Source organism: Takifugu rubripes, chromosome 13, assembly GCF_901000725.2.
Source record: "Takifugu rubripes chromosome 13, fTakRub1.2, whole genome shotgun sequence".
Lineage (NCBI taxonomy): Eukaryota > Metazoa > Chordata > Actinopteri > Tetraodontiformes > Tetraodontidae > Takifugu > Takifugu rubripes.
Window position 1 is genome coordinate 19,641,861 of NC_042297.1, and position 22,781 is coordinate 19,664,641.

General features: G+C 46.5%; 2 protein-coding genes across 4 annotated transcripts; one reads left to right on the forward strand and one right to left on the reverse strand.

Moving 5' to 3' along the window:
* Window positions 1–879: 879 nt before the first annotated feature.
* Window positions 880–9,464, forward strand: sltm (SAFB-like, transcription modulator). The gene is made up of 20 exons (XM_029846248.1): window positions 880–1,060; window positions 1,924–2,011; window positions 2,108–2,160; window positions 2,601–2,628; window positions 3,770–4,559; window positions 5,090–5,133; window positions 5,212–5,315; window positions 5,393–5,536; window positions 5,668–5,780; window positions 5,862–5,998; window positions 6,099–6,193; window positions 6,305–6,361; window positions 6,439–6,566; window positions 6,663–6,816; window positions 6,917–7,041; window positions 7,151–7,321; window positions 7,860–8,171; window positions 8,264–8,399; window positions 8,484–8,635; window positions 8,716–9,464. The coding sequence occupies exons 1-20, from the start codon at window positions 926–928 to the stop codon at window positions 8,825–8,827; spliced, it is 3,078 nt and encodes a 1,025-aa protein (XP_029702108.1). The 5' UTR covers window positions 880–925; the 3' UTR covers window positions 8,828–9,464.
* A 472-nt stretch (window positions 9,465–9,936) lies between these two features.
* On the reverse strand, window positions 9,937–22,122 carry mindy2 (MINDY lysine 48 deubiquitinase 2). 3 transcript variants are annotated; one of them, XM_011610295.2, is made up of 9 exons: window positions 20,858–22,117; window positions 20,606–20,663; window positions 19,895–19,959; window positions 17,097–17,255; window positions 16,818–16,920; window positions 15,879–16,021; window positions 15,092–15,265; window positions 14,194–14,364; window positions 9,937–13,716 (listed from the first exon to the last, which is right to left on the reverse strand). In XM_011610295.2, the coding sequence occupies exons 1-9, from the start codon at window positions 21,749–21,751 to the stop codon at window positions 13,534–13,536; spliced, it is 1,950 nt and encodes a 649-aa protein (XP_011608597.1). In that variant the 5' UTR covers window positions 21,752–22,117; the 3' UTR covers window positions 9,937–13,533. The 3 variants fall into 3 exon arrangements, 2 of the variants coding, with proteins under 2 accessions (XP_011608597.1, XP_029702109.1); XM_029846249.1 differs by lacking the exon at window positions 9,937–13,716 and adding an exon at window positions 13,731–13,946 and having other exon boundaries at window positions 20,858–22,122; XR_003890478.1 differs by lacking the exon at window positions 9,937–13,716 and having other exon boundaries at window positions 14,221–14,918; window positions 14,989–15,265; window positions 20,858–22,120.
* Between the last annotated feature and the right edge of the window lie 659 nt (window positions 22,123–22,781).

Genomic DNA, 22,781 nt, shown 5'->3' on the forward strand with positions numbered 1-22,781 from the left:
TGTCAAAAACATTAACACAACACAAAAACATATTATATTAATATTGTATTGTATTAATAAGTATTGTATTAACTGTGGCTGGACTTTCCACACAATGTGGAAACGTTTTTGTTAGTATTTTGCATAGAACCAAATTTCTCGTTGAAACAAAATAAAATGCTGTATTGATTTAAATAAGTAAATATATATTTGCATTTTATGTAGAATTTAAAATATTTGAGACTTGCCAAAGTGAGCCTTAGAGTCTAGTTTGCAATGGCTGACAAGATTATTACATACATTTGTAGATCTTCATGCAAAACCTTGTGCATCAGAATATATTATAGTATCCTTTGCATCTAAAATCATATGAGGTCGGAACAAATGGAAAAAGTAATAATCACACTAATTGTGCATAAAGGTTTTTATAAGGTTGCAAGAGTAGGAGAGCATAGAATAAACAAGGACATTGTCTCCCAAAACCAAGAGGTTTATTGTATACCTTTTTCAAAGTAATTTTAAACAAAGTTTTCATATTCAAATTTTCATACTAGACTGCAATTAACAAAACACTTCAACCCGGGGAGCGACTAAACATTTCTGAAACGGGCACATTTGACACATAATGTATATATCGCTTATGTATATTTTGTTTCTACTCATTTTCTTTTATGCCTTGTGCATTTTTCCATTTATACTTTCTATCTTATCAAAAAATATAAATTGAATATTTCACTAAAACAGAAACTAAGGAACTTAAAGTAACTACAGTACTGAAGGTTCAGCTATTACAAAACATTGTTCAGTGGCTCTCCGGACCATGAGGTGGCGCTCTAGGGTCCCAGCACTGCCAGTATAACGGCTAAGGGCGTAGAGGAAGTGCGAGTCCGAGGCATAGACGTAGAAGAAGAACGGGTCCGAGCCAAGAAGGTAATATAGAGGTAAAATGGCGACGGGTGCCATTTCCATAGAGAGTAAAAAATTATCCGAATTGAGAGTTGTTGATCTTAAGTCGGAGCTAAAGCGAAGGGGTTTGGACACGTCTGGCGTCAAGAGCATTCTTCTTTCGAGACTAAGACAGGTAAGTTACAATTTAATCGGTGTAGGAAAACGTAGTGTACCTGGACATCCAATGCAGAAATGCTAAAGCTAATCCTAATGCTATGAAACGTTAGCCGTTGCGGTAGGCCATCCAGATATATTTATTTAAGAAGACCTTTAAATTAGTACTGGATTAGTTCATGTTTGGTGCATAAAGCAAAGTTTCAAAGACACGATTGTGGGCCATAGAAACCACCGCTATAGTGACAGTCTGAGATGTATTTTTAAATCACTCCTCTGGGTAGGTGGATCAAAACATACGAGTTGCCAGGATGCTCTAGGTGGGATGTGCGTGCAGCACTGTATCGTAGCTGCAGCTCTTTTACGTGCATACATGTTTTTCCTAATAATGATGTGCAATATGCGTTTCATTAGGTATTTCCTACTTGTGTCCTTGTCCTAATACGTTCTATTTGCGGATGTGTGGTTTAGTATAATGCAACCTCATTGTTTTCTAATGAAAAATAAAGCATGCGGTTATACGTGTATATGCATAACTGGTATTTACTGAGGAGTGTTTTATTACCATTCCCAGAGGTGTCGGGTTTAATTAAGCCAATGGGGGCCACGCACCAATCAATATATATATATATATATATATATACATCTCCGATAAATGCACTACATTTACACATCTAGATAAATGTGAGCTTATTTGATGGGGTGTGTTATTTTCAAATTTAGGTTTACAATTTGCAGTAAAACAGTCTTATTTGACAGGGTGTAAGCCCGACAGCAAGGTGCATTTCTGTGGCATAAAATGTTTTAATGATTGTTATTATTCAAGTCTGATTATTCTTGTAGTTATCTACTGATAATGTACAAACAGTTACTTTTTTTAAGGCTCTTGAAGATGAAGGTGGTGACCAGGAAAATATTCAAATTCCGATTCCATTCGAAGCAACACCGAAGAAGGGTGGAAAAACTAAAGGTAATTTATTGGTGAGAAAGGTGTCCAAGGCAACATATATTCTTCCAAATGATGGTTTTCCAAATTCTTTTTTTGTTGTTTTATTTAACCTTTCAGGGAAAAAGCTGGATTCAGACACAGATGCCACAGGGGATGAGACATCTTTTAAGGTGACTATTGTCAATATATCCCTTCTTCTCTACACGCCATCAGTAGTGACAACTACTGACTATAGTCAGTAACTATAACTATTTGACTATAACTATTTGACTATAGTCAAATGCCCTGTCTATTAAGTTTGCCTGTGTTTGTCTTTTTTCATATGCATTTCTAATTTAATATATGAAGCTTCCTGCATGGAAAGTTATCACTAGTTCCACTATTAAACTATTCATTCTTGATAGAAACATGGATTATGATCATGTCAGAAAGTGCTTTTCTTACAGGCACCAATCAACATTATTATTTATTTAGAAGAATGATAAATCCCAGTTGAACATTTGAGGGGGGGAAATGTCAAAATTGCAAAAATGTTATTTTCCCACACAGTAACACACTTTTGCTGAGCCTTTGTGTTGACATATTCACATCTCAGTATTTTCTATTCTAGGAAAATGAAGAGTATGAATCAGAAAAGGGTATGTATTTTTACACATTAATGTAATAGTGGCACATTAGCAGGATGATTAAGTTCTGGTAGAATTCATGTTTTCTCTGCCATATGCCCACAAGTTACTGCAGTATTTTAGGCCAGAGTGCGATAAATTGAGCACCAAGGAGTGAAAATTATGAGAGATCATTTTACAGATCAGAACATACTTTTTGCGTGGTTGTTTCACAAGCTCATTAATGGTTGTGTGTTCCAATAACCCAAGTACCCAAATTACTGATAACTTGTTTTATCGGATTTCCAGTTGCCCCCCCCTTTTTTTTTTCTTCATTCTCCTAAAAAACCCAAACTTAAAGATGACAGAGAAGCTGTTGTCTTCAACAAATCAGGATCAAGCCCATAATGGGTCGACACTTGTGCTGGATTTGACTGAACAGCTGTCTTGCATCGTGCAGGAATTCAACATTTTCATTACAAGTCACTCGGATGTAGCCAGTGAAATTGACCAAAATTTGGGTCAGTTGAAGACTATCGGGATGCAACTGAAAGGTCAACAGACTGCATACATGTCATCAAAGGCACCTATCAAACTGTACCCACACCCACTCGTAGGATGTGCTCAACTGAAGAAAACTTGACATTCATGCTTGGCCTGGGACTGACAGCGACTGTTGTTACACACCGTTGTGTACACCTGGCTGGACAATTTGCACGTCGTGGGATTTAAACATGACAAGCGATTTTCAAGATGTTTTGAAATCTACAGCATGTGGACATTGATGGTTGGATAAAACCAGCTTTCCTTTGACTGATGAACAGGAGATGCTTACGGCCTCTTTCAGAAAGGTCAAAGATGAAGTGATGGTTTGTTCTCTTCATTTGGACTTTGGCACAAGACTGTCTGGAGAACTGCAACATTCTGGGAAGCACCTGGAACTGCACAGTTCTGCATCGTGACTCCTCTAGTCTACACCTTCAAGAATTGAAGAGCGCCAAATCGTCCCCCATTTTCAGTGAAGATTGTGTGTTTTGTCTTCTTGTGGTGTCTGCACCCTTGATGACCATTAACACTGAATATGCTTTCTATTCTACTTTTTAGGTCAAGTAACAATCAACGTGTCATTGTTAAAAGTTGTTTTTGCCATGTTTATCCTCATTAAATCCCTCAGATGTAACTGATACAGATGATGGTACTCGTGAAAATTCTAAGCCAGCTCCATGTGAGGATGGCCTCTCTCAGCCAGAGGCTGAAGTTGAGGGGGATACACCAGAGCTGGATGCTGAGCCAGAGGCAGATGTCGGGGCTGAACCAGAGGCTGATGCCGAGGTTGAGCCAGAATTGGATGCCGAGGTTGAGCCAGATGCCGAGGTTGAGCCGGCCTTGGATACAGAGGCTGAGCCAGAGGAGGTTGAGCCGGATGGTGATGTCGAGCCGGAGGAGGCTGAGCCGGATGCCGATACCGAGCCAGAGGAGGCTGAGGCTGAGCTGGATGCCGATACCGAGCCAGAGGAGGCTGAGCTGGACGCCGATGCCGAGCCGGAGGAGGCTGAGCTAGACGCCGATGCCGAGCCAGAGGAGGCTGAGCCGGACACCGATGCCGAGGCCGAAGCCATGAGTTCCTCAAAAGAGGCCGAGGACGACCACATATCTGTCATGATCCCAAATGAAGATGCCATTACCCTAGATGTTGATGGTGATGATCTTCTGGATACAGGTAAACATGTGAAACTTCCAGATTATGAGAAGTCCACTGATGAGCCAGAGGTTTCTGCTGAGATGGGGGCAGATGATGACATGAATGAAGAAGAGTCAGGGGCCCACAAAGATGAAGAATCCAGGGGTGAGCCCTCAAAGAAAGACGGCAGAGAGGCTTTGAAGACAGCAGAAATGGGAGATAAAGAAAAGGATTCTGGGAAGAAAGGCCCCTCGACCACAGGGGCATCAGGTCAAGCAAAGAGGTTTGTCATTCTATGTCAGTTCTTTGATTCTACTACAAAGTCCAGCACACTAAGAGCGACAGATTTTTTCCATAAGGAAAGTGTATTCCTGCAGTTTACCACCCTGATTTGTTTTCATGAAGTTGCTTAAATTCTGACGTAAACCAGGAGCTGAGAAAACCCCCCGTTTTGTTACTTTGGCCCTTCCAGCAGTATTAAAGCCTTTTCCAGTTTCTGCTCAAGACATGGTGAAAGAGCATTAGTCCCTGTGATGGTGGTTCCCCCTCCTCCTTTTTGCTCATTGAGTTGGAAGTTGAACAAACCTCAGAAGATTTCGTTGGTCCAGGGAATAAATTGGCTGACAACCCGACTCCTCTCACCTCAGGAAAAGCAATGAAGAATTTGAGTGTTTCAGATCTTCGCCTTGCCAACAGGATTTTTTTCTCCCAGAAAAAACCTCCGATCCACTGCATTTGTCGCGTCGTGTCCGGAGTTTTGCTAACCTTGACTGTGTTTCTTTTTATTTGTCCTTTTCAACCTTTGCTTTGCAGCTCTTCAAGAGACAGAGATTCAAGATCTACAAAAGATGAAAAGGGTATGTGTTGATGATCAATTGCCATCTGGTGCATCTTGTTTGACTCCCGTTGACCGTCGCGTGCGTACATTTGCTCAGGGGTCATAGGCGGCGGCGGTTCCTCTCGAAACGTGTGGGTGAGTGGCCTGTCTTCAAACACCAAAGCAGCTGCTCTGAAGAACCTGTTTGGCAAATATGGGAAGGTAAATGATACCTGCAGGTCAGTCAGTTTTTGCATGTCATCTCATGATGGTAGAAAGTAAAATGTGTTTTCTCTCAGGTTTTGAGTGCCAAGGTGGTAACGAACGCACGCAGTCCCGGTTCCAAGTGTTACGGCCTGGTGACCATGTCCTCCAGTGCAGATGTGACGCGCTGCATCTCCCACCTCGACTGTACCGAGCTCCACGGACAGAAGATATTTGTCGTAAGTTGCGTCTGGAAAGAATTCCATGGTTATTTATGAAAAGGGAAACATTTTTGTCTGAGTTTTCATTTGCGGAGCTGCTTTGGTGACAACAAAAAAAACAAACATACATGTTTGTGTTGTCTTTTCAGTCCATAAATGATCCATTCAAGAAAGAAGACTCCAAGAAGGAAGCTGAAGTGAAAACATCCTTCAACAAACCCAGTGATAAGCGCACTTCCACGGCAACTAAGATGACTAATAAGTGGGTGTTTGTTGTAAAAAGTAGGCCCTCCCTCCATTTATTGTCCTAAAACATGCATCTCCCTTTCTTCCCTACACACAGAATAACGCTGGCTCACAAAAAGGAAGATAAACATTTGGAAAAGGACAAAGATTTATCAAACAAACAGGAGAGCAAGAGTGGGAAATCTGAATCTTCCACATCACCACCTCCAATGAAAGACGACAGAAAGCATGGAAGTAGGTTCACGTCCCCAATATATTATACAATTATATGTTGGGCTTTTTTGTTCTGTGTTCTTCTCAGTTTCACTGTTATTATCATCCTTTTCTCTTTTAGAGGCCAAAAGCCCAGGCAAGATGATGCCAATAAATGCTAGAAGAGATTCCTTGCTCAATATGAGACCTTTCAGAAGAGGAAGGTATTTTGATAAAGTAAGATGTTTTCTGTGTTTGTTTAATTTTGCTGTATTTACCAACTATATATGAATGCATTTTGCCAGAAGATGAATATTAAAAATGAATTCTGACGGTCCTTTTTTCCAGCCTTTTGTCAATGTCGCCATACAGAGAAGACCAAAATGGCTGATCCCTCCTAAAATGGTAGGGTATTATTGCTAGTAGCGTATCATTTTATCAGTTGCCTCTTTTAATACTTGTGTATCTCCTGCCTGTCTCAGTTTGAGATGATGAACAAGCAGCGTCCCTTTCCTCACAAAGGCGAGGACATCTTGCCATTTGAGAAGATGAAAGAGCAAAGAATGCGCGAGCGGATGGAGCGCGTCCGTCGAGCCGCAGAAATCCGCAGGTAGCGTAGACGTGTGCTCGTACATGTGAGAGGGGTTGAAGCGCGGCATGCGGAAGTCTTTGCAGGGGGTTTTACTTTACGTTTGTCTCCCTCAAGGCGACGGGAAATAACCGAACGTGAACGGCGGGAGCGCGAAGAACGGGAGAACCTCCTCCGGGAGCGCCAGAGACTTGAGATGGAGAGACAGAAGCTGGAACGGGAGCGTTTGGAGAGGGAGAGGCTTGAGAGAGAGAGGGTCCGAATAGAGCAGGTGCTGTGACGCTCAGAACAGGGTTGTGTTGGACAGACGTTCCATAGCTGATTTTAGCTGATTCATACATGCCAATGTTAAAGGTCATGATATTTTCCAGGAACGGCGAAAAGAGGCTGAGCGCATATTACGTGAGCGTGAGGAGCTGCGGAGGCAGCAGGAGCAACTTCGCTATGAGCAGGAAAAGAGAAACCACCTTAAACGAGGCCGTGAAATGGAGCACGGGTATGAGTTTAAAGAAAGTGTAATGCAAATTCCCCTGTTTCACATTCTAACGTGTTGGCGTTTAAAGCTTCCCTCTGGATTGAGACGTGTTGTGTATTTGACGGATTAGACGAAGAGATGATCCCTATTGGAACGGCAACAAGAAGATCCAGTCGGTCACCGACGTCCGAATGCATCAAGGCAGCAACTACAGTAGACAGCAGCGGTTTTCCAGTTTCAATCCCAGGGAGAGGGGTCGCTTTCCAGCAGCCACGTCGGAGCAGCCCAACACGTATGACAGGTAAATAATTTGGCTGATTCGAGCTGCCGAAGGAGGCGGCAGGCAGAATACATGCACTAAATGATGGCAAACCAGTAGCAGCTGGTTTCCTCATTACTGGAATATAAATGAGATGGTTATTTAAGATGTGAAGATTTTAAGTTCATTATGAACAAACCTTTAATCTCGAGCTGCTCTTCGTGTTGCTGCCACACGGTGGCGCTGTAGCACCGTTTTCCGCTCAAACGAGCCGCTGTCACAGCAGGGGGTCTTTCACCATGATTACCCCTGGAAATTGCTGGGGTTTAACCTCCATATTTAAAGTGGTCCGCTCAAATGGTTTTAAATGACCACTGTGCATAAAATGGCTGTAGTTTTTGAATAATCAATAACTGGGGAGTTATTTTCCATCATCCAAACAAGTTTTGACAAATAATGTGTCGTTTTGGTGGTGCGGCGAGATGTTTCCAGTAACGAGTCTGTGTTCTTGGCTTAAATGTTTGTTTTTTTAGTCTAATTTGGGTTTCTAATTTTATTGACCTCATTCAAACCTCTTTAGACGGAACCGGTTTGACGGCGAGCCAGATGAGAAGAAACGCCGCCCTGCTCCCCACAGAGACAATCCTGGCTTCGAGCGCTACCCAAAGAATTTTGAATCGGTCCGGAGAACCGAGCCGCCTCATTCTTCCCGGGCTGAACTCCACGACACAGACCGCCGAGACAGGGAGGAGAGACGGCCCGTCCCCGTACACGAACGCCACATGGGAGCCAGATCCACGATGCCGAGCATGTCGAACCGTCGCTCGTCTCGGGACGGAGAGCCCGGCTGGAAGAACGAGGGCGGCATGAACGCAAGCAAGGGAGAGATCCGGTAAACTGGCACAGTTCTAGCACAGTTCCTCGCCCCCCCCCCCTCCCGAACACGAGCGCTTACGTCTCTTCTCTTAACGCTGGGTCGAGCAGAGGACCGATGCGCATGCGCACGGAACGATCGGGCCGAGATGGTCCGGGCCCCTCGGTGAGAGGAGGCCCCTCCAGCAGCCGCGGGAGGAGCAGCTTCAGCGAACGCGATGGAAAATCCATGACGATCAACAATCAGGTCAGCATTTTTAACGCCTAGAACTTGGGATTTGCCGTCTTTAGTGGGGGCGCAGCCTGGCTAAAGCCTCCTCCGTCTCCACAGCCGTTCACCTCCGGTCGGCAAGTGGTGGTGGAACGTCACAGCAGGGAGTCGGGACTGAGGAAAGAGTGGCAGGGTGGCTCCAGCAGCCAGGAGAGAGCCTTCCCTGACAACCGCAGGATGGAAAGCCGGGGCAGCTTGATGGGGTCCTCCAGGTACAGCAGGTTTAGGCCCTAAAGCCTCGAAGGAAGAGCTCTGTGACGCCAGCTACAGGCTGTCCCCTTTCTCTCCGCAGTCACTCCTCGTCCGGACTCAACAGAATTGTACAGATCACCAGCAACTCCATTCCCAGTGGTGGCAGCACAGGCGGGTTCAAGTCCTACAAAGGAACGCCACGGCAGTTCTAGCAGCGGCCTCCTTTTTGTAAAATGTTTCTGAACTCTTTATTTTTAGGATAATATTTTAAGTGGTACATTTAAAGCCAGGCGGTTCCCTGACTCCGTTTTATTTTGTATAGTGTTTACCCGGGTGTGGGTTCCAGACGGTCGTGCTGTCGCCGTTAACCGACCTTGTGCACACGTGTTGCTTCAGTTTAAGAGACCGTCATTGTACAGCCGCGGGGCTTCGTAGCGCCTTTTCAAACACCGTCTCCTGAGTGTTGTATGTACATTTTTTTTTTTATAGCATACTGGCGTTGTTTTCCGGTGTAACTGTTATTTTAGTGTTATTTAGTTGAGTGCGATGGCCGTCGTTCACTAATTTAGAGGTTTCTCTGAGGAAACGAGGGCCGCAGGACTGTTTTTTTTTTTAGTTTTGTTTTTCAAAGCTCAGTGTGGTCGTCCTGATCCGTCAAACGTCATGACCGACTCGCCTTGCACTGCAAATGTCTGCTCACGGGTCGCGTGCAGACCAGCCCACGACATACAACTGCGGGGGGGGTCAGCCCAGCGCCGGTGTTTTCTGGTGGCAGGCAGTCGGGTAATGACTTGAATTCTCACCGTCTGGGTTTCTACAATAAACACACATTTTCCTGTGTGGACTTGAGCAACGTTTGTGGCTTCATTTGACAGAAAAATGGCACGTTGGAATGAAACTCTCATTTAAGGTCTACAAGTTTTTAATCTCATGCATTGGAAGCGCACATCTGCACGTGCACATTAGGTGTCCCACTCATGATGGGACAGACCGTGCCAGGAGCCTCGGCTGTTCCAGGTCTCCGCCCTGCTCGCCGACCACCAGGTTCATCCCTCTTCTACACAGGAGACGTGATTGGCGTCACCCGTCAGACTCGTCGGCTCCCCGTTCGGTTTTCCACCCGCCGTCCTCCGGATGTGACGGAAATCAACTCGACGTTCATTTCTGTTGATCCCGCTGACATTTCTGCTCCAAAGGAGCCGAACCGCTCGGTGGCGTCCAGCCGGTGACCTTTCAATAACCCCTAAATGTCAGTTCTCTTGTACAATCTTAAATCAGCTTAAATCGCCCATCGTAAAGTTACAGACAACAAGGCCAAGTGTTGATTTCAGTCTTTTATTATCCTGGTACTTGAAATCAGGTTGAATGTCCCTCATCTATAAGGCATTTTGTTTTTTATAACCACATACATGTGCGACTGTAATGAGAAAGGCTACATACATTATTTGGTCATTAATGCAAATAGATGAAACAAATAAGTAACCGCTTGTGTTCACACACACGCACTCTACTTTTGCTACGGTCAAACGAACAGAATGGGCAGCACGTTAAGAAGCGTATGTTTTTCATCCCGCGCGTCAGTTCACGCTGCACATGCACCGAATAAATCTGGGAGTCTGGACACATCCGGTTCACGAAAAGGTGTCCGATCGTTCAGCACGGTGGATGTTTTCCGAGTGTCGTCAATCCTCCACGTCCCTCTGGAACGTATAGAGGCCATTAAAGGCGAAACTGTCCCAGCCTGTTTTTTGGTTGGTTGGTTTTTAAATGAGGTGAACCGAGGACGCACCTCTGCCAATCGCCGTTCTCTGTAGCGTTCCATCGTTAGTGATCTGTGCTGTCTTATCTTCACGGTCGCCCTAACGACGCCATCGTTTCTAGCCAAAACCTTTAAGCAGCCCTTTCGTTCTTCTAAGCGTGAATGGGGGGAGGGCGGGAGTCGGGGGGGGGGGGAGACAGCACTCTTGCACAATTTCTGTTCTGTATAAAATGAGGTATGTTTCTCTTCTCTTAGTGCATATCCACGGTAACAGTGCAAAACCAATTACAACCACAACCTTGTCAAAACTCCGACTGTACAATATTTACCCCAGCATCACTTTTACAAGGCATACAGGAAACAACCGAGACACCAAACGCACAATCGGTCCGGCCGGGAACCCAACAACAAAAATATCCAGAGTGTAAACGCGGGTGTTGATGGGAAGCAGGTACACGGGTGGCGTGTTTTCAATCACACCAACTCCGAAACACTTTCAACATCAAACAGCTTTGTGTGGATTCAGCTTCTTTTTTCTTTTAATTCCACTGGAATGTCACCATTTCACTTTAGACTGAAATGAGGTAAAACCCACAGGGACAAAAAAAAAAATCACAATGTTGCCAGAAAGCACCCCCTCCAAAACTGTCCTGTCTCACCATCATCTTAATAGATGTGATTTAGCCAGGAAAACTGTCCCTGAACCCAGTGCTGATCCAGGGTGGAGGGTGCAATGAATCAAAGTGTCAGGTCCTTCAAGGATTAATCGCTGGGTTTAGTGTTCATGTGTGCAGATCATTTCAAAACACAACAGACTAGTGGTCACGAAACTACAGGTCAACTACGGGTCGAGACACTCCCGGAAACGTCCCGTCAGGAAAGCAGTGGTGAGGATGCAAAAACGCATGGATTGTCTCAGTTTGCTAACATGCATGTGTCCTTTTGTCCTGTTTAAATAATATAAGGCTTTAAAAAAAAAAAAGATACACGATGCTCATTATAAATGGTTCCCACTCACACCGAGGTTTGACCCAAGGCATCAATTGGAATGTACGGGGTCCCCAGGGTACAATAATGGCACAGACCCCGAGCTGAACTCCTTCTGAGGGTGTGTTAGCAACATATATACATTGTAGTTTTCCACTAAATGCTGCAGTAAAAGCAGAAAAATGCAAAGGTGACGCCACCAAAGAGCAGAACCAGGAAATAAATCCGCGCGGAGCTCTGATCTCCAATGGCCGTCTGCCGCATGTCACAGCACCAGTTCACAAATAACCTGACCCTCACAGTCTGGAGGAAGTCGACCGGTGGGTTGCTCAGCGTTTTGGCAGACAAACAAACAAACAAACAAACAAACCACAACAACAAACCAAACGGGGGAGATTGTGGTTCAGCCGAGTGCAGCTCCTCGGGAACGTCCCAGAAGAGACGGCCAATGAAAGCCCGTCCTGTACTGGACCCTCGAAGGTACGCTCTGAAAGGACGACCCGACAACAGAAATGTGGTGGGATCACACACACGATCCCGATCTCGATGTAGTGGGATCACACACACGATCCCGATCTCGATGTGGTCGTATCACACACACGATCCCGATCTCGATGTGGTGGGATCACACACACGATCCCGATCTCGATGTGGTCGTATCACACACACGATCCCGATCTCGATGTGGTCGTATCACACACACGATCCCGATCTCGATGTGGTGGGATCACACACACGATCTCGATCTCCATGTGGTGGGATCACACACACGATCCCGATCTCGATGTGGTGGGATCACACACACGATCTCGATCTCCATGTGGTCGTATCACACACACGATCCCGATCTCGATGTGGTGGGATCACACACACGATCCCGATCCCGATGTGGTCGTATCACACACACGATCCCGGTTGTTCTCAGTTTGACCGTCGCTGCCCTGGTCAAAGCGAGTAAAAGCCATTAAATATCCAATATCTACCTACTGCAACATAGAGGTTTTGGCAACTTCCCAAACTAAAAACTTGTTAAATTAAAAAAAAAAAAAAGTGTGAAAAATGAGTCGCGTGCCATCGTACACGTATAACACACACATTGAAATACAGCAGGAAACAAGGCTGCCAAACTCCGGTAAGGCAACTCTGAGCAGGTCGGCTGTCGCGGGCGTCGTTAGGTAGCTTCGGTATCTGGCAGCTATCTGGCATGAACGAACCCTTCAGTACATCGTGGTTTGGTGCAGGACACACAGAGTGTTTTGACTTCTAATCCCTCTTGGCTTACGCTTACACACACACACACACACACTCACACACACAGAAATCTGTTAAAACCATGTTCATTATCTGGCACTATCCAAGCCAGGAGAGAGCTGCAGCACATGAAGAAATCCCTCGACAACATAAGTGGTGCACATCTGCCCAGCATCGGCCATATCGCGGGGGGGGGGGGCACTGGGAGGTGGGCAGGGAACCGCCGGAACGCCAAACTACAGCAGTTTGTGTTCCTCAGACTGTGGCGTGATTATTAATTCATTTGCTTTATGTGTTTCTTCAGGACCCGACGCTTCCATTACGTAACCGGGTGTTACGCAATGACTTCGTAAATCCTGTAAAAAGCTACTTTTTGCACGTCTCCGATAAAATGTGATTCTTGGCCTCTCGGCTCAAACCAGACAAGCGCGTCTGGCCGTCTAAGTCTTCGGATGCCCAACGAGCTTAAACATTAAACGGAAATAAAAGGAGTGACGACTTTTGGAAGCAGGTTGAGGGTGACGTCCTCAGGTTCTTTCCTTCCTTCCTTCCTTTTTTTTTTTTCTTTTTTCCTGTTGCTACAAAACAGATGTCCGAATAGACTCGAGCCCACATCACAAATATAGTGCACTGTGCGACAGGTAACAAAGTTTGGCTGACTCTGAAAGGGTAGTTGTTGTTGTTGTTGTTGTAGAAGAAGTGTCCCAGCCTCTGATGTCCATGTTCCACTGAGGATAGATGATGTCAGGCACCAGTGGTTTGGGAACAGCAGATCCCCCGTCAGTGTCGTGGCGCCTCCGCTCTCTCCATCCCTCGTGTGTCATCGGGTGGCGTTGGCCCGGTCCATGGAGGGGAACATCGTCCCCGTTCTCAAAGATAAGCAAATGCACAACACACTCACTCACCCGGGCACGCCGTCCGTTACAAAATAACGCATTTGTCTTTCTCCTTCGGTTCTTTCTTGGCCTTGCGCTCGCCGCTGTAGGACTGTTTCCCCGGGCTGGCCGTGGCTCTGGGTCCCGCCGCCGTCCCGCCGCCGTCCCCCGCTCCGCCTGCTGCGCCTCCGTCTGTCTCAACCCTCTCAGAAGGCTCCTCCTGTCCCTGCTGGACACGGGACAGAAGGACGGAGGAGCATGAACTCACATATACTGAGAGCTCTGATTAAACTGCCTGGAGAGATCATGATTACGTCTAATTAACCAAACAGTTCCTTTGCACTCATTTATCAGCAATCAAGGAGACGCTGAGCTGGGAAAGGTGGCTGGAGGTCCCCCTCATCCTGCCCGGACCCGTCTGAGAGTATGATGCTGCCAGGGGATCTTTCCTGCTCGCTTCTTTGCTCCATTTTCCAGATGTTTAAAGCACAAACAGAATGAACCCTGATTAATAATAAAGGCCGCATGGGTGTTTCACCACTAAAGCATTCTGGGTAATCTGAAATGTCCTAACGGCTATTTCTTTCCCCCCTGGATAACTTTTGTCCGATTAACTTGGGTGGAAACGGACCAAGGTTTGTTCCTAAAATGTTGCTAAAAGAAAAGCAGGGTAGGTTCAGGATTTCTTGCCTCCCTCTCCTCTCACCTGTGCCGCCTGCTCCTGCTCCTGCTCCTGGTAGTACTGGGAAGCTCGTCGGTCCTCCTCCTCCTGGAGCTTTTTAGCCAGTTCTAGATCGCTGATGCCCTCGGGCAGCTGCTCCCACTGAAGGTCCTGGCTCTGCTGCTCCTGCTGTAGCGACAGCGCCATGAGATAGTCCTGAGACCCAAAAAGAAAGGCAGAGGGGCTCGATGAATTAAGGGCACGGCCGTCGTCGTGAGGCTGGAACACGGACGGATAATTCTACATCTCCTCGCTCCAGTTTTAATTACAGAAATAAAACAGATTTTTGTTCAGATTTCTTGTAAACGGTGCCGTTTACGTTGATGCACTACGCTCTTCTTTGTTGCGCTTTGCTTATGTAACTGTCCGTTTTCCTCAGTTCTTCCATGAATTAATTATAAGTTCAGAAAATTCTCTGAAAAACGACCTTATAGCTGAGGCCCACTGGGCCAGAGTGTGTATGGCTAATAAAAAAAGGAATAGCTCTTGTCTCTGTGGGAGCGTGGCAGCTAATTTGTCAGCAGGCTCCATTTCAGCGCTGTGCTGTTCAAGCAAAGAGCACAAATCTGGGAAGCAAACTGCCCAGGGGACATCATCCCGTTGACCGGGGTCGCCGTGGAGACTTTGGCCTGCAGGGAAGCATGGCCGGGTTGGTCCTTTAGAACCACGTCGCGTAATTTTCAGGCTCTGAGAGTCTCCTCCAAGCAGATCTTGAAGCAAACAGAATTTATTTTTATATCTGATTCCATCTCGTTGTGTTTGGGATGATTTTATCCTCACTTCTGATACGCTCTCTCTCGGGTTTTTCCTCGAGCTGCTCGAAAGCAACTTCGAAGCTGCCTTGATGCCGTGAAAGTTGACAGAGCTAGCGTAGCATTTTAACCTGATCTATCTGATCCTGTTGGCCTCGGTACACAGTCTCTGGATCAGAAGGAGGCCGCAACCGGAACTCAGAATCGCAGAAGTTTCCGTCTCCGTCGACATTATGCAGGCTTTCCCAGACCACTTTCTCCTCCGTCAAGAAACCTTGGTCTGTGACCAGGAGGTACAGCTGACCCTAAAAACAAAAACCACGACACGTTATGTGCGGCCGCCCTCCAGTCGTATGAGTCTGGGTTAGGGTTACAAGCGACATGTCCAGCTTTGTTTACACTGGCAAACACAGAATATATCCAACCTTAAACTCAGCGGATTTCACTTCCGCTTCTGTGGGTAACAGGAAGAGTCGGAAAAGGCTGGAGAGATGTGGAGGAAGGCCCACAGAAACACTATCCAGATGTGTATATACTCATTTAATACGACTGCACTGTGTGACAGCACAAAAACCACCTCTTTTTTTAATAATAAGGAATTTTAAACAATTTTTAAACATGAAAGTTTAAGGGAAAAAGAAATGTTCATGCTTTTTAATGGAAAAATAATAGACAAGTTATTATATGATATTTGCATCACAGCTCAGTCTTTTTGGGATTGAAACGGGAGCTCTGTTCATACTTACAAATCTTTAGTCAATCACCTAATGAGCATTTATCAAACTCAAGTAAAGGACTCTTTTAGTTCACTTTAAATGCCCAGCGGGGCCGTGGCAACTTGTTTTTATTGACATTTGTATTTGTGTTTGGGTGTAAGTGCGTCGAGCGAGACAGTCTCCCGTCATTATCGGCGTTTACCTTGAACTTGATCATGGTGCTGAAGTGGTTGTTCCTAAAAAAGACGCAGAGTTCTCCCTCCTGCACCGTCGAGGTGAGCTCACATAAGCCGTGGTACGTCAGCTGAGTGGCTGTGCTGTTCAGGAACTGCTCCGCCATGATGCCTGACACCAGAGAAAAGTCAGGGATTAAACCCCCGAGTGACTGAGAGGGATCAAACACGGGTCTTCATTTTAAATCCCTTAGTTTCTGTTTACAGCCCATATTTTGGGCAGAGTTACAAAAAACCCCCCAAAAAAACAGAAAACTTTAATTACTATGTTTATTCTGATAAAATGCAAGGTGGGGCTTCACTATGAGTCACACACACAGACACACACACACACACACGCGCGCTGACAAATGAAGCAACCTGTTCTGACTCAGCAGTCAGCTATTGGTCAGTCAGCTATGCTGAAAACCTGTTATTTCTGTAGAATTCTTTTACACACAACAGTGGCTGCTGTGATTACTCGGTGTTGACCGAGTAACAGCTGGAAAGAGACGCGGTAATCTGTCATTTCTGAAATAGACAATCGACCCTGCGACGAACCAAGGAAAGAAGTTGCAAGAGATGAAGCAATAACGCACCCTTCATGGATATTTTCTATGCTCCAAATGCAAAAACACAACCAAATAAAAGACGTTCCAGCAGTAATTTGTGCCACAGTTGCAGCCCCGGTGCTGTTGGCTGGGCTGACAGAGTCACCGTATTATTAGCTGAGAATTTACTCCCAGCTGCTACTGGAAGAAAAGTAAGAAGATGGAATGTGCACATCCACACATACATCCTGGTTTTAGTTCCACTTCCTCAGTCCAGGACGCCGGAGTCGTGCCATGAATAGGCCCAACACCAGTTTTACTAATGTAAAGATGTGAAATCAAAGACGAGATGAGCCCAGAGGGGGGCGTGGCGCTCACCTTCCCCTGCCAGCTCGCTGTTGTCGGACTGCTTGCAGGAAATGATCTTCTCCACCAGCTGGTTGTAGCTGCAGTTGCCCACCGCCTTGACGATGTCTCGCATCTGGAAACACGTGCAGAAATGGTGGGAACGGGAGGTAAAACTCTGAAATCAAGGGTGTTTTTTCCTGCTACAATATCAAGAAAATCGGTGAAGTTGGGTCAGAACTGGGAGATGGTAGAATATTCATCCAACGTGATGAAAGCCACTGAAATGTGTGGATCAGAGAAGGACCTCACCTGGGGGTCGACCAGCCAGCCATGGTAGAGAGGGATGTCCAGCAGATCGAACACGATGCATTCCGGGGTGTACTCGAAGACTCGCACCCCCGTGAACTTCACGTTCACATCCAGACCCGTCTGCAACTTGTGCAGCACCGCCATGGCGTCGCTCATGTTCTAGAACACAAAGAGAACCGTCCGGACGTGCTTGTAAAGACCCGCGATACGTGACGCGAAGAACTCGAAGTTGCAACGTCCCATCGAGCCGCGAGCCCGTCCTGTACCGGCGGCTTCATTTGCTACATTATTCTTGGCTTGTCTGCACACGTCAGCATGGCAGCAGCTATCAGGGATCGATTTTTCACCCTCGACAAGAGACAATTAGCTGCACTTGTTCCTGTTCGATACACAAACTACCTCGGTGTTTTTGTTCACGGATGCATACGTCCTTTATGGGTAAATCACTCCGAATGAACAGCAATTGTCTTAACTGCATTTATACTGAGTATTTATAATCAATCTCTGCTCATTTTAAATAGCGAGTATAAAATTCTTCCAAATTTTTATGGCAACCAAACATTATTTACTGGCCTTTTGTCTTGAAAGCAAAATACATGGACTGATGTGTTCCTTTGTGTCGCTACACAGTGAAACCGTGTGAAACCTTCAGGGGAAGGTGCTTTCTCATTGGAGACACGACTGTGTCACAGGAAAGCACACCTGAGGACCGCAGGAAGTGGGGGCTGAGGACCGCAGGAAGTGGGGGCTGAGGAGCGCAGGAAGTGGGGGCTGAGGAGCGCAGGAAGTGGGGGCTGAGAGCAGTGCTTCCCAGCTGGCTGGAAACCTGCGCTGCCATTTAACTCCGGGGTCACCACACACATCACAGCTGAGCCCTGCGCAGCTACCGTGACGCTGTAGCTTCAAACATCTGGCCCAGACAAACGCCAGCGCCAGGAAAGCAGATTAGTTTTCATACAGCAGAAGCTAAACCTGAGCAACAAGACTCTTCACAAACACGAATATCGGAGGGTCACCTAAAAAATAGATATTTCCTGTGATGCATTAAATTACTCCCGCACGGTCCAACATTGGTGCATTCATTAGATCCAAGCAGTCTCCTCAGCTAATGGGCTTCTTCCCCATTGCTGATCTGTTGGAAACATCACCAGCGCATCGTTCTTTATTATTATGGGGTGGGGAGGGAGGGGATTAGGATTAGCACAGACGAGTAATGGACCACATCTGTTACTCTAAGGCAGCAGGCTCAGAGCAGATGAGTGCTGGGACATCAGATGATCAGCGCTGCTTCCATGGACGTAAATCCAGTCTCGGTGTGTTTTTACGATTCAAATCTTCCAACGCCTGTCACATTTTCTAAAGATAGACCCTATAAACACCCATCTCTGGTCTCCAAAGCTGCACCTGACTGGAGGTTCAGTGTGCAGATGGCACCATTCAAACATGCTACTGACAACACGCCCCCCCCCCCCCCCCCCCCCTCAAATGAATAAAGAGAGAGTCAAAGAGCTCCACGCATCCCTAAAATCATTCTAAATATGACATCGTTATATATTTGATCTGACATTTACATGGACGGGTTCTCATCATATATTTATGGTTTCGGCTTGCAGAAACACACATATAATATTTGAAAGGGTCTACGTGAGGCGTCCTTGCTGCTACTGTCATGAACTCTCCTGTGTTGAGCAGAGACAGACGAGGCACAGCCAAACTACCCTTCCCCAGCTCCTCTGGGTAAATATTTAACAATGGCGAAAGAGCTGCCGTGAAACTGCTGTTTTAATCCTCATATAATCCTGCGACAGACGATGGTGGTTTTTTTTATGAATTTATTTGTGGAACCACCCCGAGGGGTTCAAATTCTGGGTGATGGCGGCTGCATTTTCTAACGAGCCAGTAAAATGGAATGATGACTCTCTAAAGAAGTGGCCACCCTCTGTTTTACAGACATAAACACATTTCAGACTCTCTCTGCCTCCCTCATGGTTTCCTATCCCATCATCCCAGAGGCATAAAAAAATGTGTCAACCACAGGACGTGGACATGAGGAAACCCACATGTGGGAGACGTCCCAGGACAGGGTCTGGGCCTGGACTACAAGAATAACTGTGCAACACAAATGCCTCACCACTCCCTAACGCCGACTCTGCGCGCCGAGGACGCCACTGATTTATTTAACATGGTCGTTTTCAGCTCAGTCTAATTTTAGTCACAAGGATCCTGTGTAAAGTGTGTTTTCGCCTCCATGAATGAAATGTGACTTCAAATCATTGGCAGATGCGTTGGTGCCCTGCAGAAGGAATAGAGGCAAGGCCTCTCCTGTGCCGCTGGCGAGCTGGAGAAGAAGCTGAAGATCTACAGCTCCATCGAAGTCTGTCTCATGGTGAGCCGCACATGCAGGGCGCAGAAATAGCTGGGAGCTGAAGCCAGCCAAGCGTCTCTAACCATCCACAGCCATGTGAAACAACATCATCTGACACTCCTGACCCCTGTTGTTCCCTGGACCTTGCAAGATGCGTCTTATATAACCTATGGAGGGTGGAACAGGCCGGGCCGCTGTTTTATGCGGTTAGCAATCGATTTGGGAGTTATTCCTCCGTTGTGGATTATCCTTCAACTTAATCTGGTACTGCAGTGCAAACGGGGTAAAACCACGGCGCTGACGAGGTCTCTGAACAGACCCTTCAGAGCAGTCTCCAACGATCCCGTGCTTTTTAGAGCTGCCGCATTCACTGAAGCAAAAACGACGTTTGCTTAGCAATGATAATAATCTGCAGCGAGTATGCAAGAGTTACCTGCTCATAGTTTAGCCGCTGAGCCTCCGATATCTCTTTGGGTTTGGTCTCCAGGATGTAGTCTCCTGCAGTGTGACACGAGCAAAGAGCAGTTAGCAAAGCAATCAATAGCGCCGCATCGATCCAAACAGTTAAGGAGGCTGTACAGGCGCTGACGAATCTTTTGAGTTGTTCTAAGTAGCCACGGGGAGGATTCTGCAAAGGCCTGATACTCTCACATTAAAATGAGTTCCTATTCTGAACTCACTGGAAGCTTCGATATCTCGGCATCGCAGCAGGACAGTAGCATTTACTCTGAAAAATCCAGCTCATTTCTTTCCAAATAAGCTGGTGAACGAGAATGTTCATTTGCCGGTTTCTGCTCATTTATGCGCTATGAATAATGAGGATTAGTTCAGCGAAGCAAAACTCAAATGCGTCCCGTCTATGGTTTATGTCCCTGGTTAAGGGACACTGTGCGATGCGCTTTAGCCCTTTAGCCATGGTGGCACTGTAACAGACCCAACTGTGTTGGATCTGACTGTATTAAGAGCTGATATGAAAGCGTTTTCAGCAATCAGCAAATGGACTCGTGGGCAACATGCAGGTCCGGGTCTGCAAAGGCAGCCAAACACAAAACTAGGGATTTTTTTTTATGTTCCTCCTCAATTCCATCAATGCTGTAAGATGAATTTGCCATCGTGTAAAATGTGTAACGACGTTAACCCTCACCGAGGTACTCCATCAGCTGCTCAGCGGTGATTATTTCCATCATGGGGGGCATCTTCACCTGTGGCAGAGACACATCAGATCACACATCTACAGCAAACGAGGACCAGCCCCGACCGAACCGAAGCCCGGGCAGGTTTCCATCAACCTGCTGCCGTCAGTTCTGCATGTTGTTGTAATCACTAACTCCTCAGAGGTCAAGGCTAAGAAATACAGGCTAGAACTCAGTTTCCATTGATCTGCACCCATCTCTACCTTCCAAGCAAGCAGGAGAACATTCATGATTGCCAGTAATGGACAGGGGCCGTTCTCGTTCTGGGTGATGATCGGTGTGTTCTCCTCCCTCCACTTGATCCATTTAATGTGGTATATGGACTGGCCGGCCGCCCGGTCCTTCACACACGGAGGCTTTGAGTCGTCGGCCCCATACTCGCTCTGCAGGGCCAGGGCCAGTCCTCGGTCCTCCAGTCCCTCGCTGTTTAAGTCGGAGCTGGGACACGAATTGAGGTTTGAGAAGGACTCGAGTGAATCTATGCTCCGCGACTCCCCGCCGAGGCTGGGCTCGGGGTCACTCCCACTCGCCAACCCCTCGGATAAGGTGTGCTCCGGCCCCGTCTTGACGTTCTCCGCGATGGAACTGTTCGTGCACAGATGCGACGGTTTGTCAAGTTTGGTCGCTTCACTTTCCGCACAACTAAACCCCTCCGTCTTCGCCCCAGAAGTGCCCGCAGCCAGAGTTGTCGAGGCACCGTCGCCTTTGTTGTTGACCAACTTTGAGGCACCACCCTCGCTGTCTCCTGCACCCAGCACCGAGTCATGCCCCATCCCGTTATTGACCTGATCCTCGCACCCCGACCGCGATTCGCTCTCCGCGTTCTTCAGCTTCTCATCCCGCACAGGCGGGACTTCGATGACTTCTGGCACTTGGGATTTTCCTGCACTGGAATTGACATTAAGGGCTGCCGGAGCGCCAACATTTGTTGTGCTCTTGTTACAACTATCGCCAACCAAAGTATTGAGAGGAGCCTCACTGTTCTTGCATTTCTCGGCCGTCGCTTTCACTCCGCCGACATCGCCCATCTCTCCGCCAATCGTGGCGCACAGAGCGCCGCCGTCGTTTTCTCGATGCAGAGTTGCATTATTCTCCATTTCGACCTAAAGACTGTCGACAGATTTTAGCTAAATTGCAGTAGCAGCTTCTGTCCGAAAGACGCCATGACAACTCTGCGAGTGACGTCACCAGAGTGGAGGCCGAGCAAGGGGGCGGAAGAACACCGACAAGCCGGTGATGCGTTCGCGTTAGCTCGTATTTCTTACAACTTTCACAGACACAATTTTGTGGTTTCTGTATGCGGGAAAAACGGTAAATATTCAATGACTCAAATGAAAAGTCGTTTATTTTTTTATTTGATTGTAGCTCTATGATAAAATGGACTTCACCTTCAATGAGTAATGTTTTGTCTGTCAGTTTCATCTGTCCGTCTACTCCATTTTAAAAAGTAGTATTTTTCTAATAAAAAGATTTTGGTAATACCTCCAAAGAGGCTTTTTAGTGTCGAGCATTGATTTTGACCGCGTCAACACACATGAAATACCTGCTTAGAGTCGCTGGATGGCAGCAATTACCCGACTAAGCTCTGTTTGTTTGAACATTTTTCAATAACAAATATATTCTTTTGTGAAACTCAACCACCTAAATTAGAGGGATTTTACCTGTTGTGCGGTTCTGCATGGTAACAAGGCAATTAAAAAAACCAAACAGTTTATTCCAATTTTAAAAAGAAATTGCTGTGACATTGTTGTTAGATACGAATCCAGACGTTATTTGGTTCCTGATCAGACGAAGATTTAAAATGAAGTAAGACATAATGGTCTTAATGGCTTCTCAACAATAAAGAAAAACAGCCACCTTGATGAACCCGGAAGTCACGTTTTGCGGAAGTAAACAGTGCCCGGGGTAAACAAAGAAAACAATGCCAAACATTAGTTTTATGAGCTTTTTAAAGTCGGTGACACATACATTCGGAGTGTGGCCCTTAGAGGAGCCTCTCTTAGATTCAATTACAACTCCTTGGTGATTTTCAACGCATGTTTTTAGACTCGGTGACCCATGACTGCAGCGGTGGAGAGATGGGCGTGTCCCGGCAGAGCAAACCGGAAGGGAGGAGGGCCGGTCTGT

Bases quoted from the DNA above. Each gene is read 5' to 3' on its own strand.
- sltm (XM_029846248.1), top strand. From the start codon at position 926: ATGGCGACGGGTGCCATTTCCATAGAGAGTAAAAAATTATCCGAATTG. The intron at 4,560-5,089 runs GTTTGTCATTCT...TTTGCTTTGCAG, and splicing joins GCATCAGGTCAAGCAAAGAG to CTCTTCAAGAGACAGAGATT. The intron at 6,567-6,662 runs GTAGCGTAGACG...GTCTCCCTCAAG, and splicing joins CGAGCCGCAGAAATCCGCAG to GCGACGGGAAATAACCGAAC.
- mindy2 (XM_011610295.2), bottom strand. From the start codon at position 21,751: ATGGAGAATAATGCAACTCTGCATCGAGAAAACGACGGCGGCGCTCTG. The intron at 17,256-19,894 runs GTAACTCTTGCA...TTTGTGTTCTAG, and splicing joins AGCGGCTAAACTATGAGCAG to AACATGAGCGACGCCATGGC. The intron at 15,266-15,878 runs GTAAACGCCGAT...TTTTGTTTTTAG, and splicing joins GCACCATGATCAAGTTCAAG to GGTCAGCTGTACCTCCTGGT.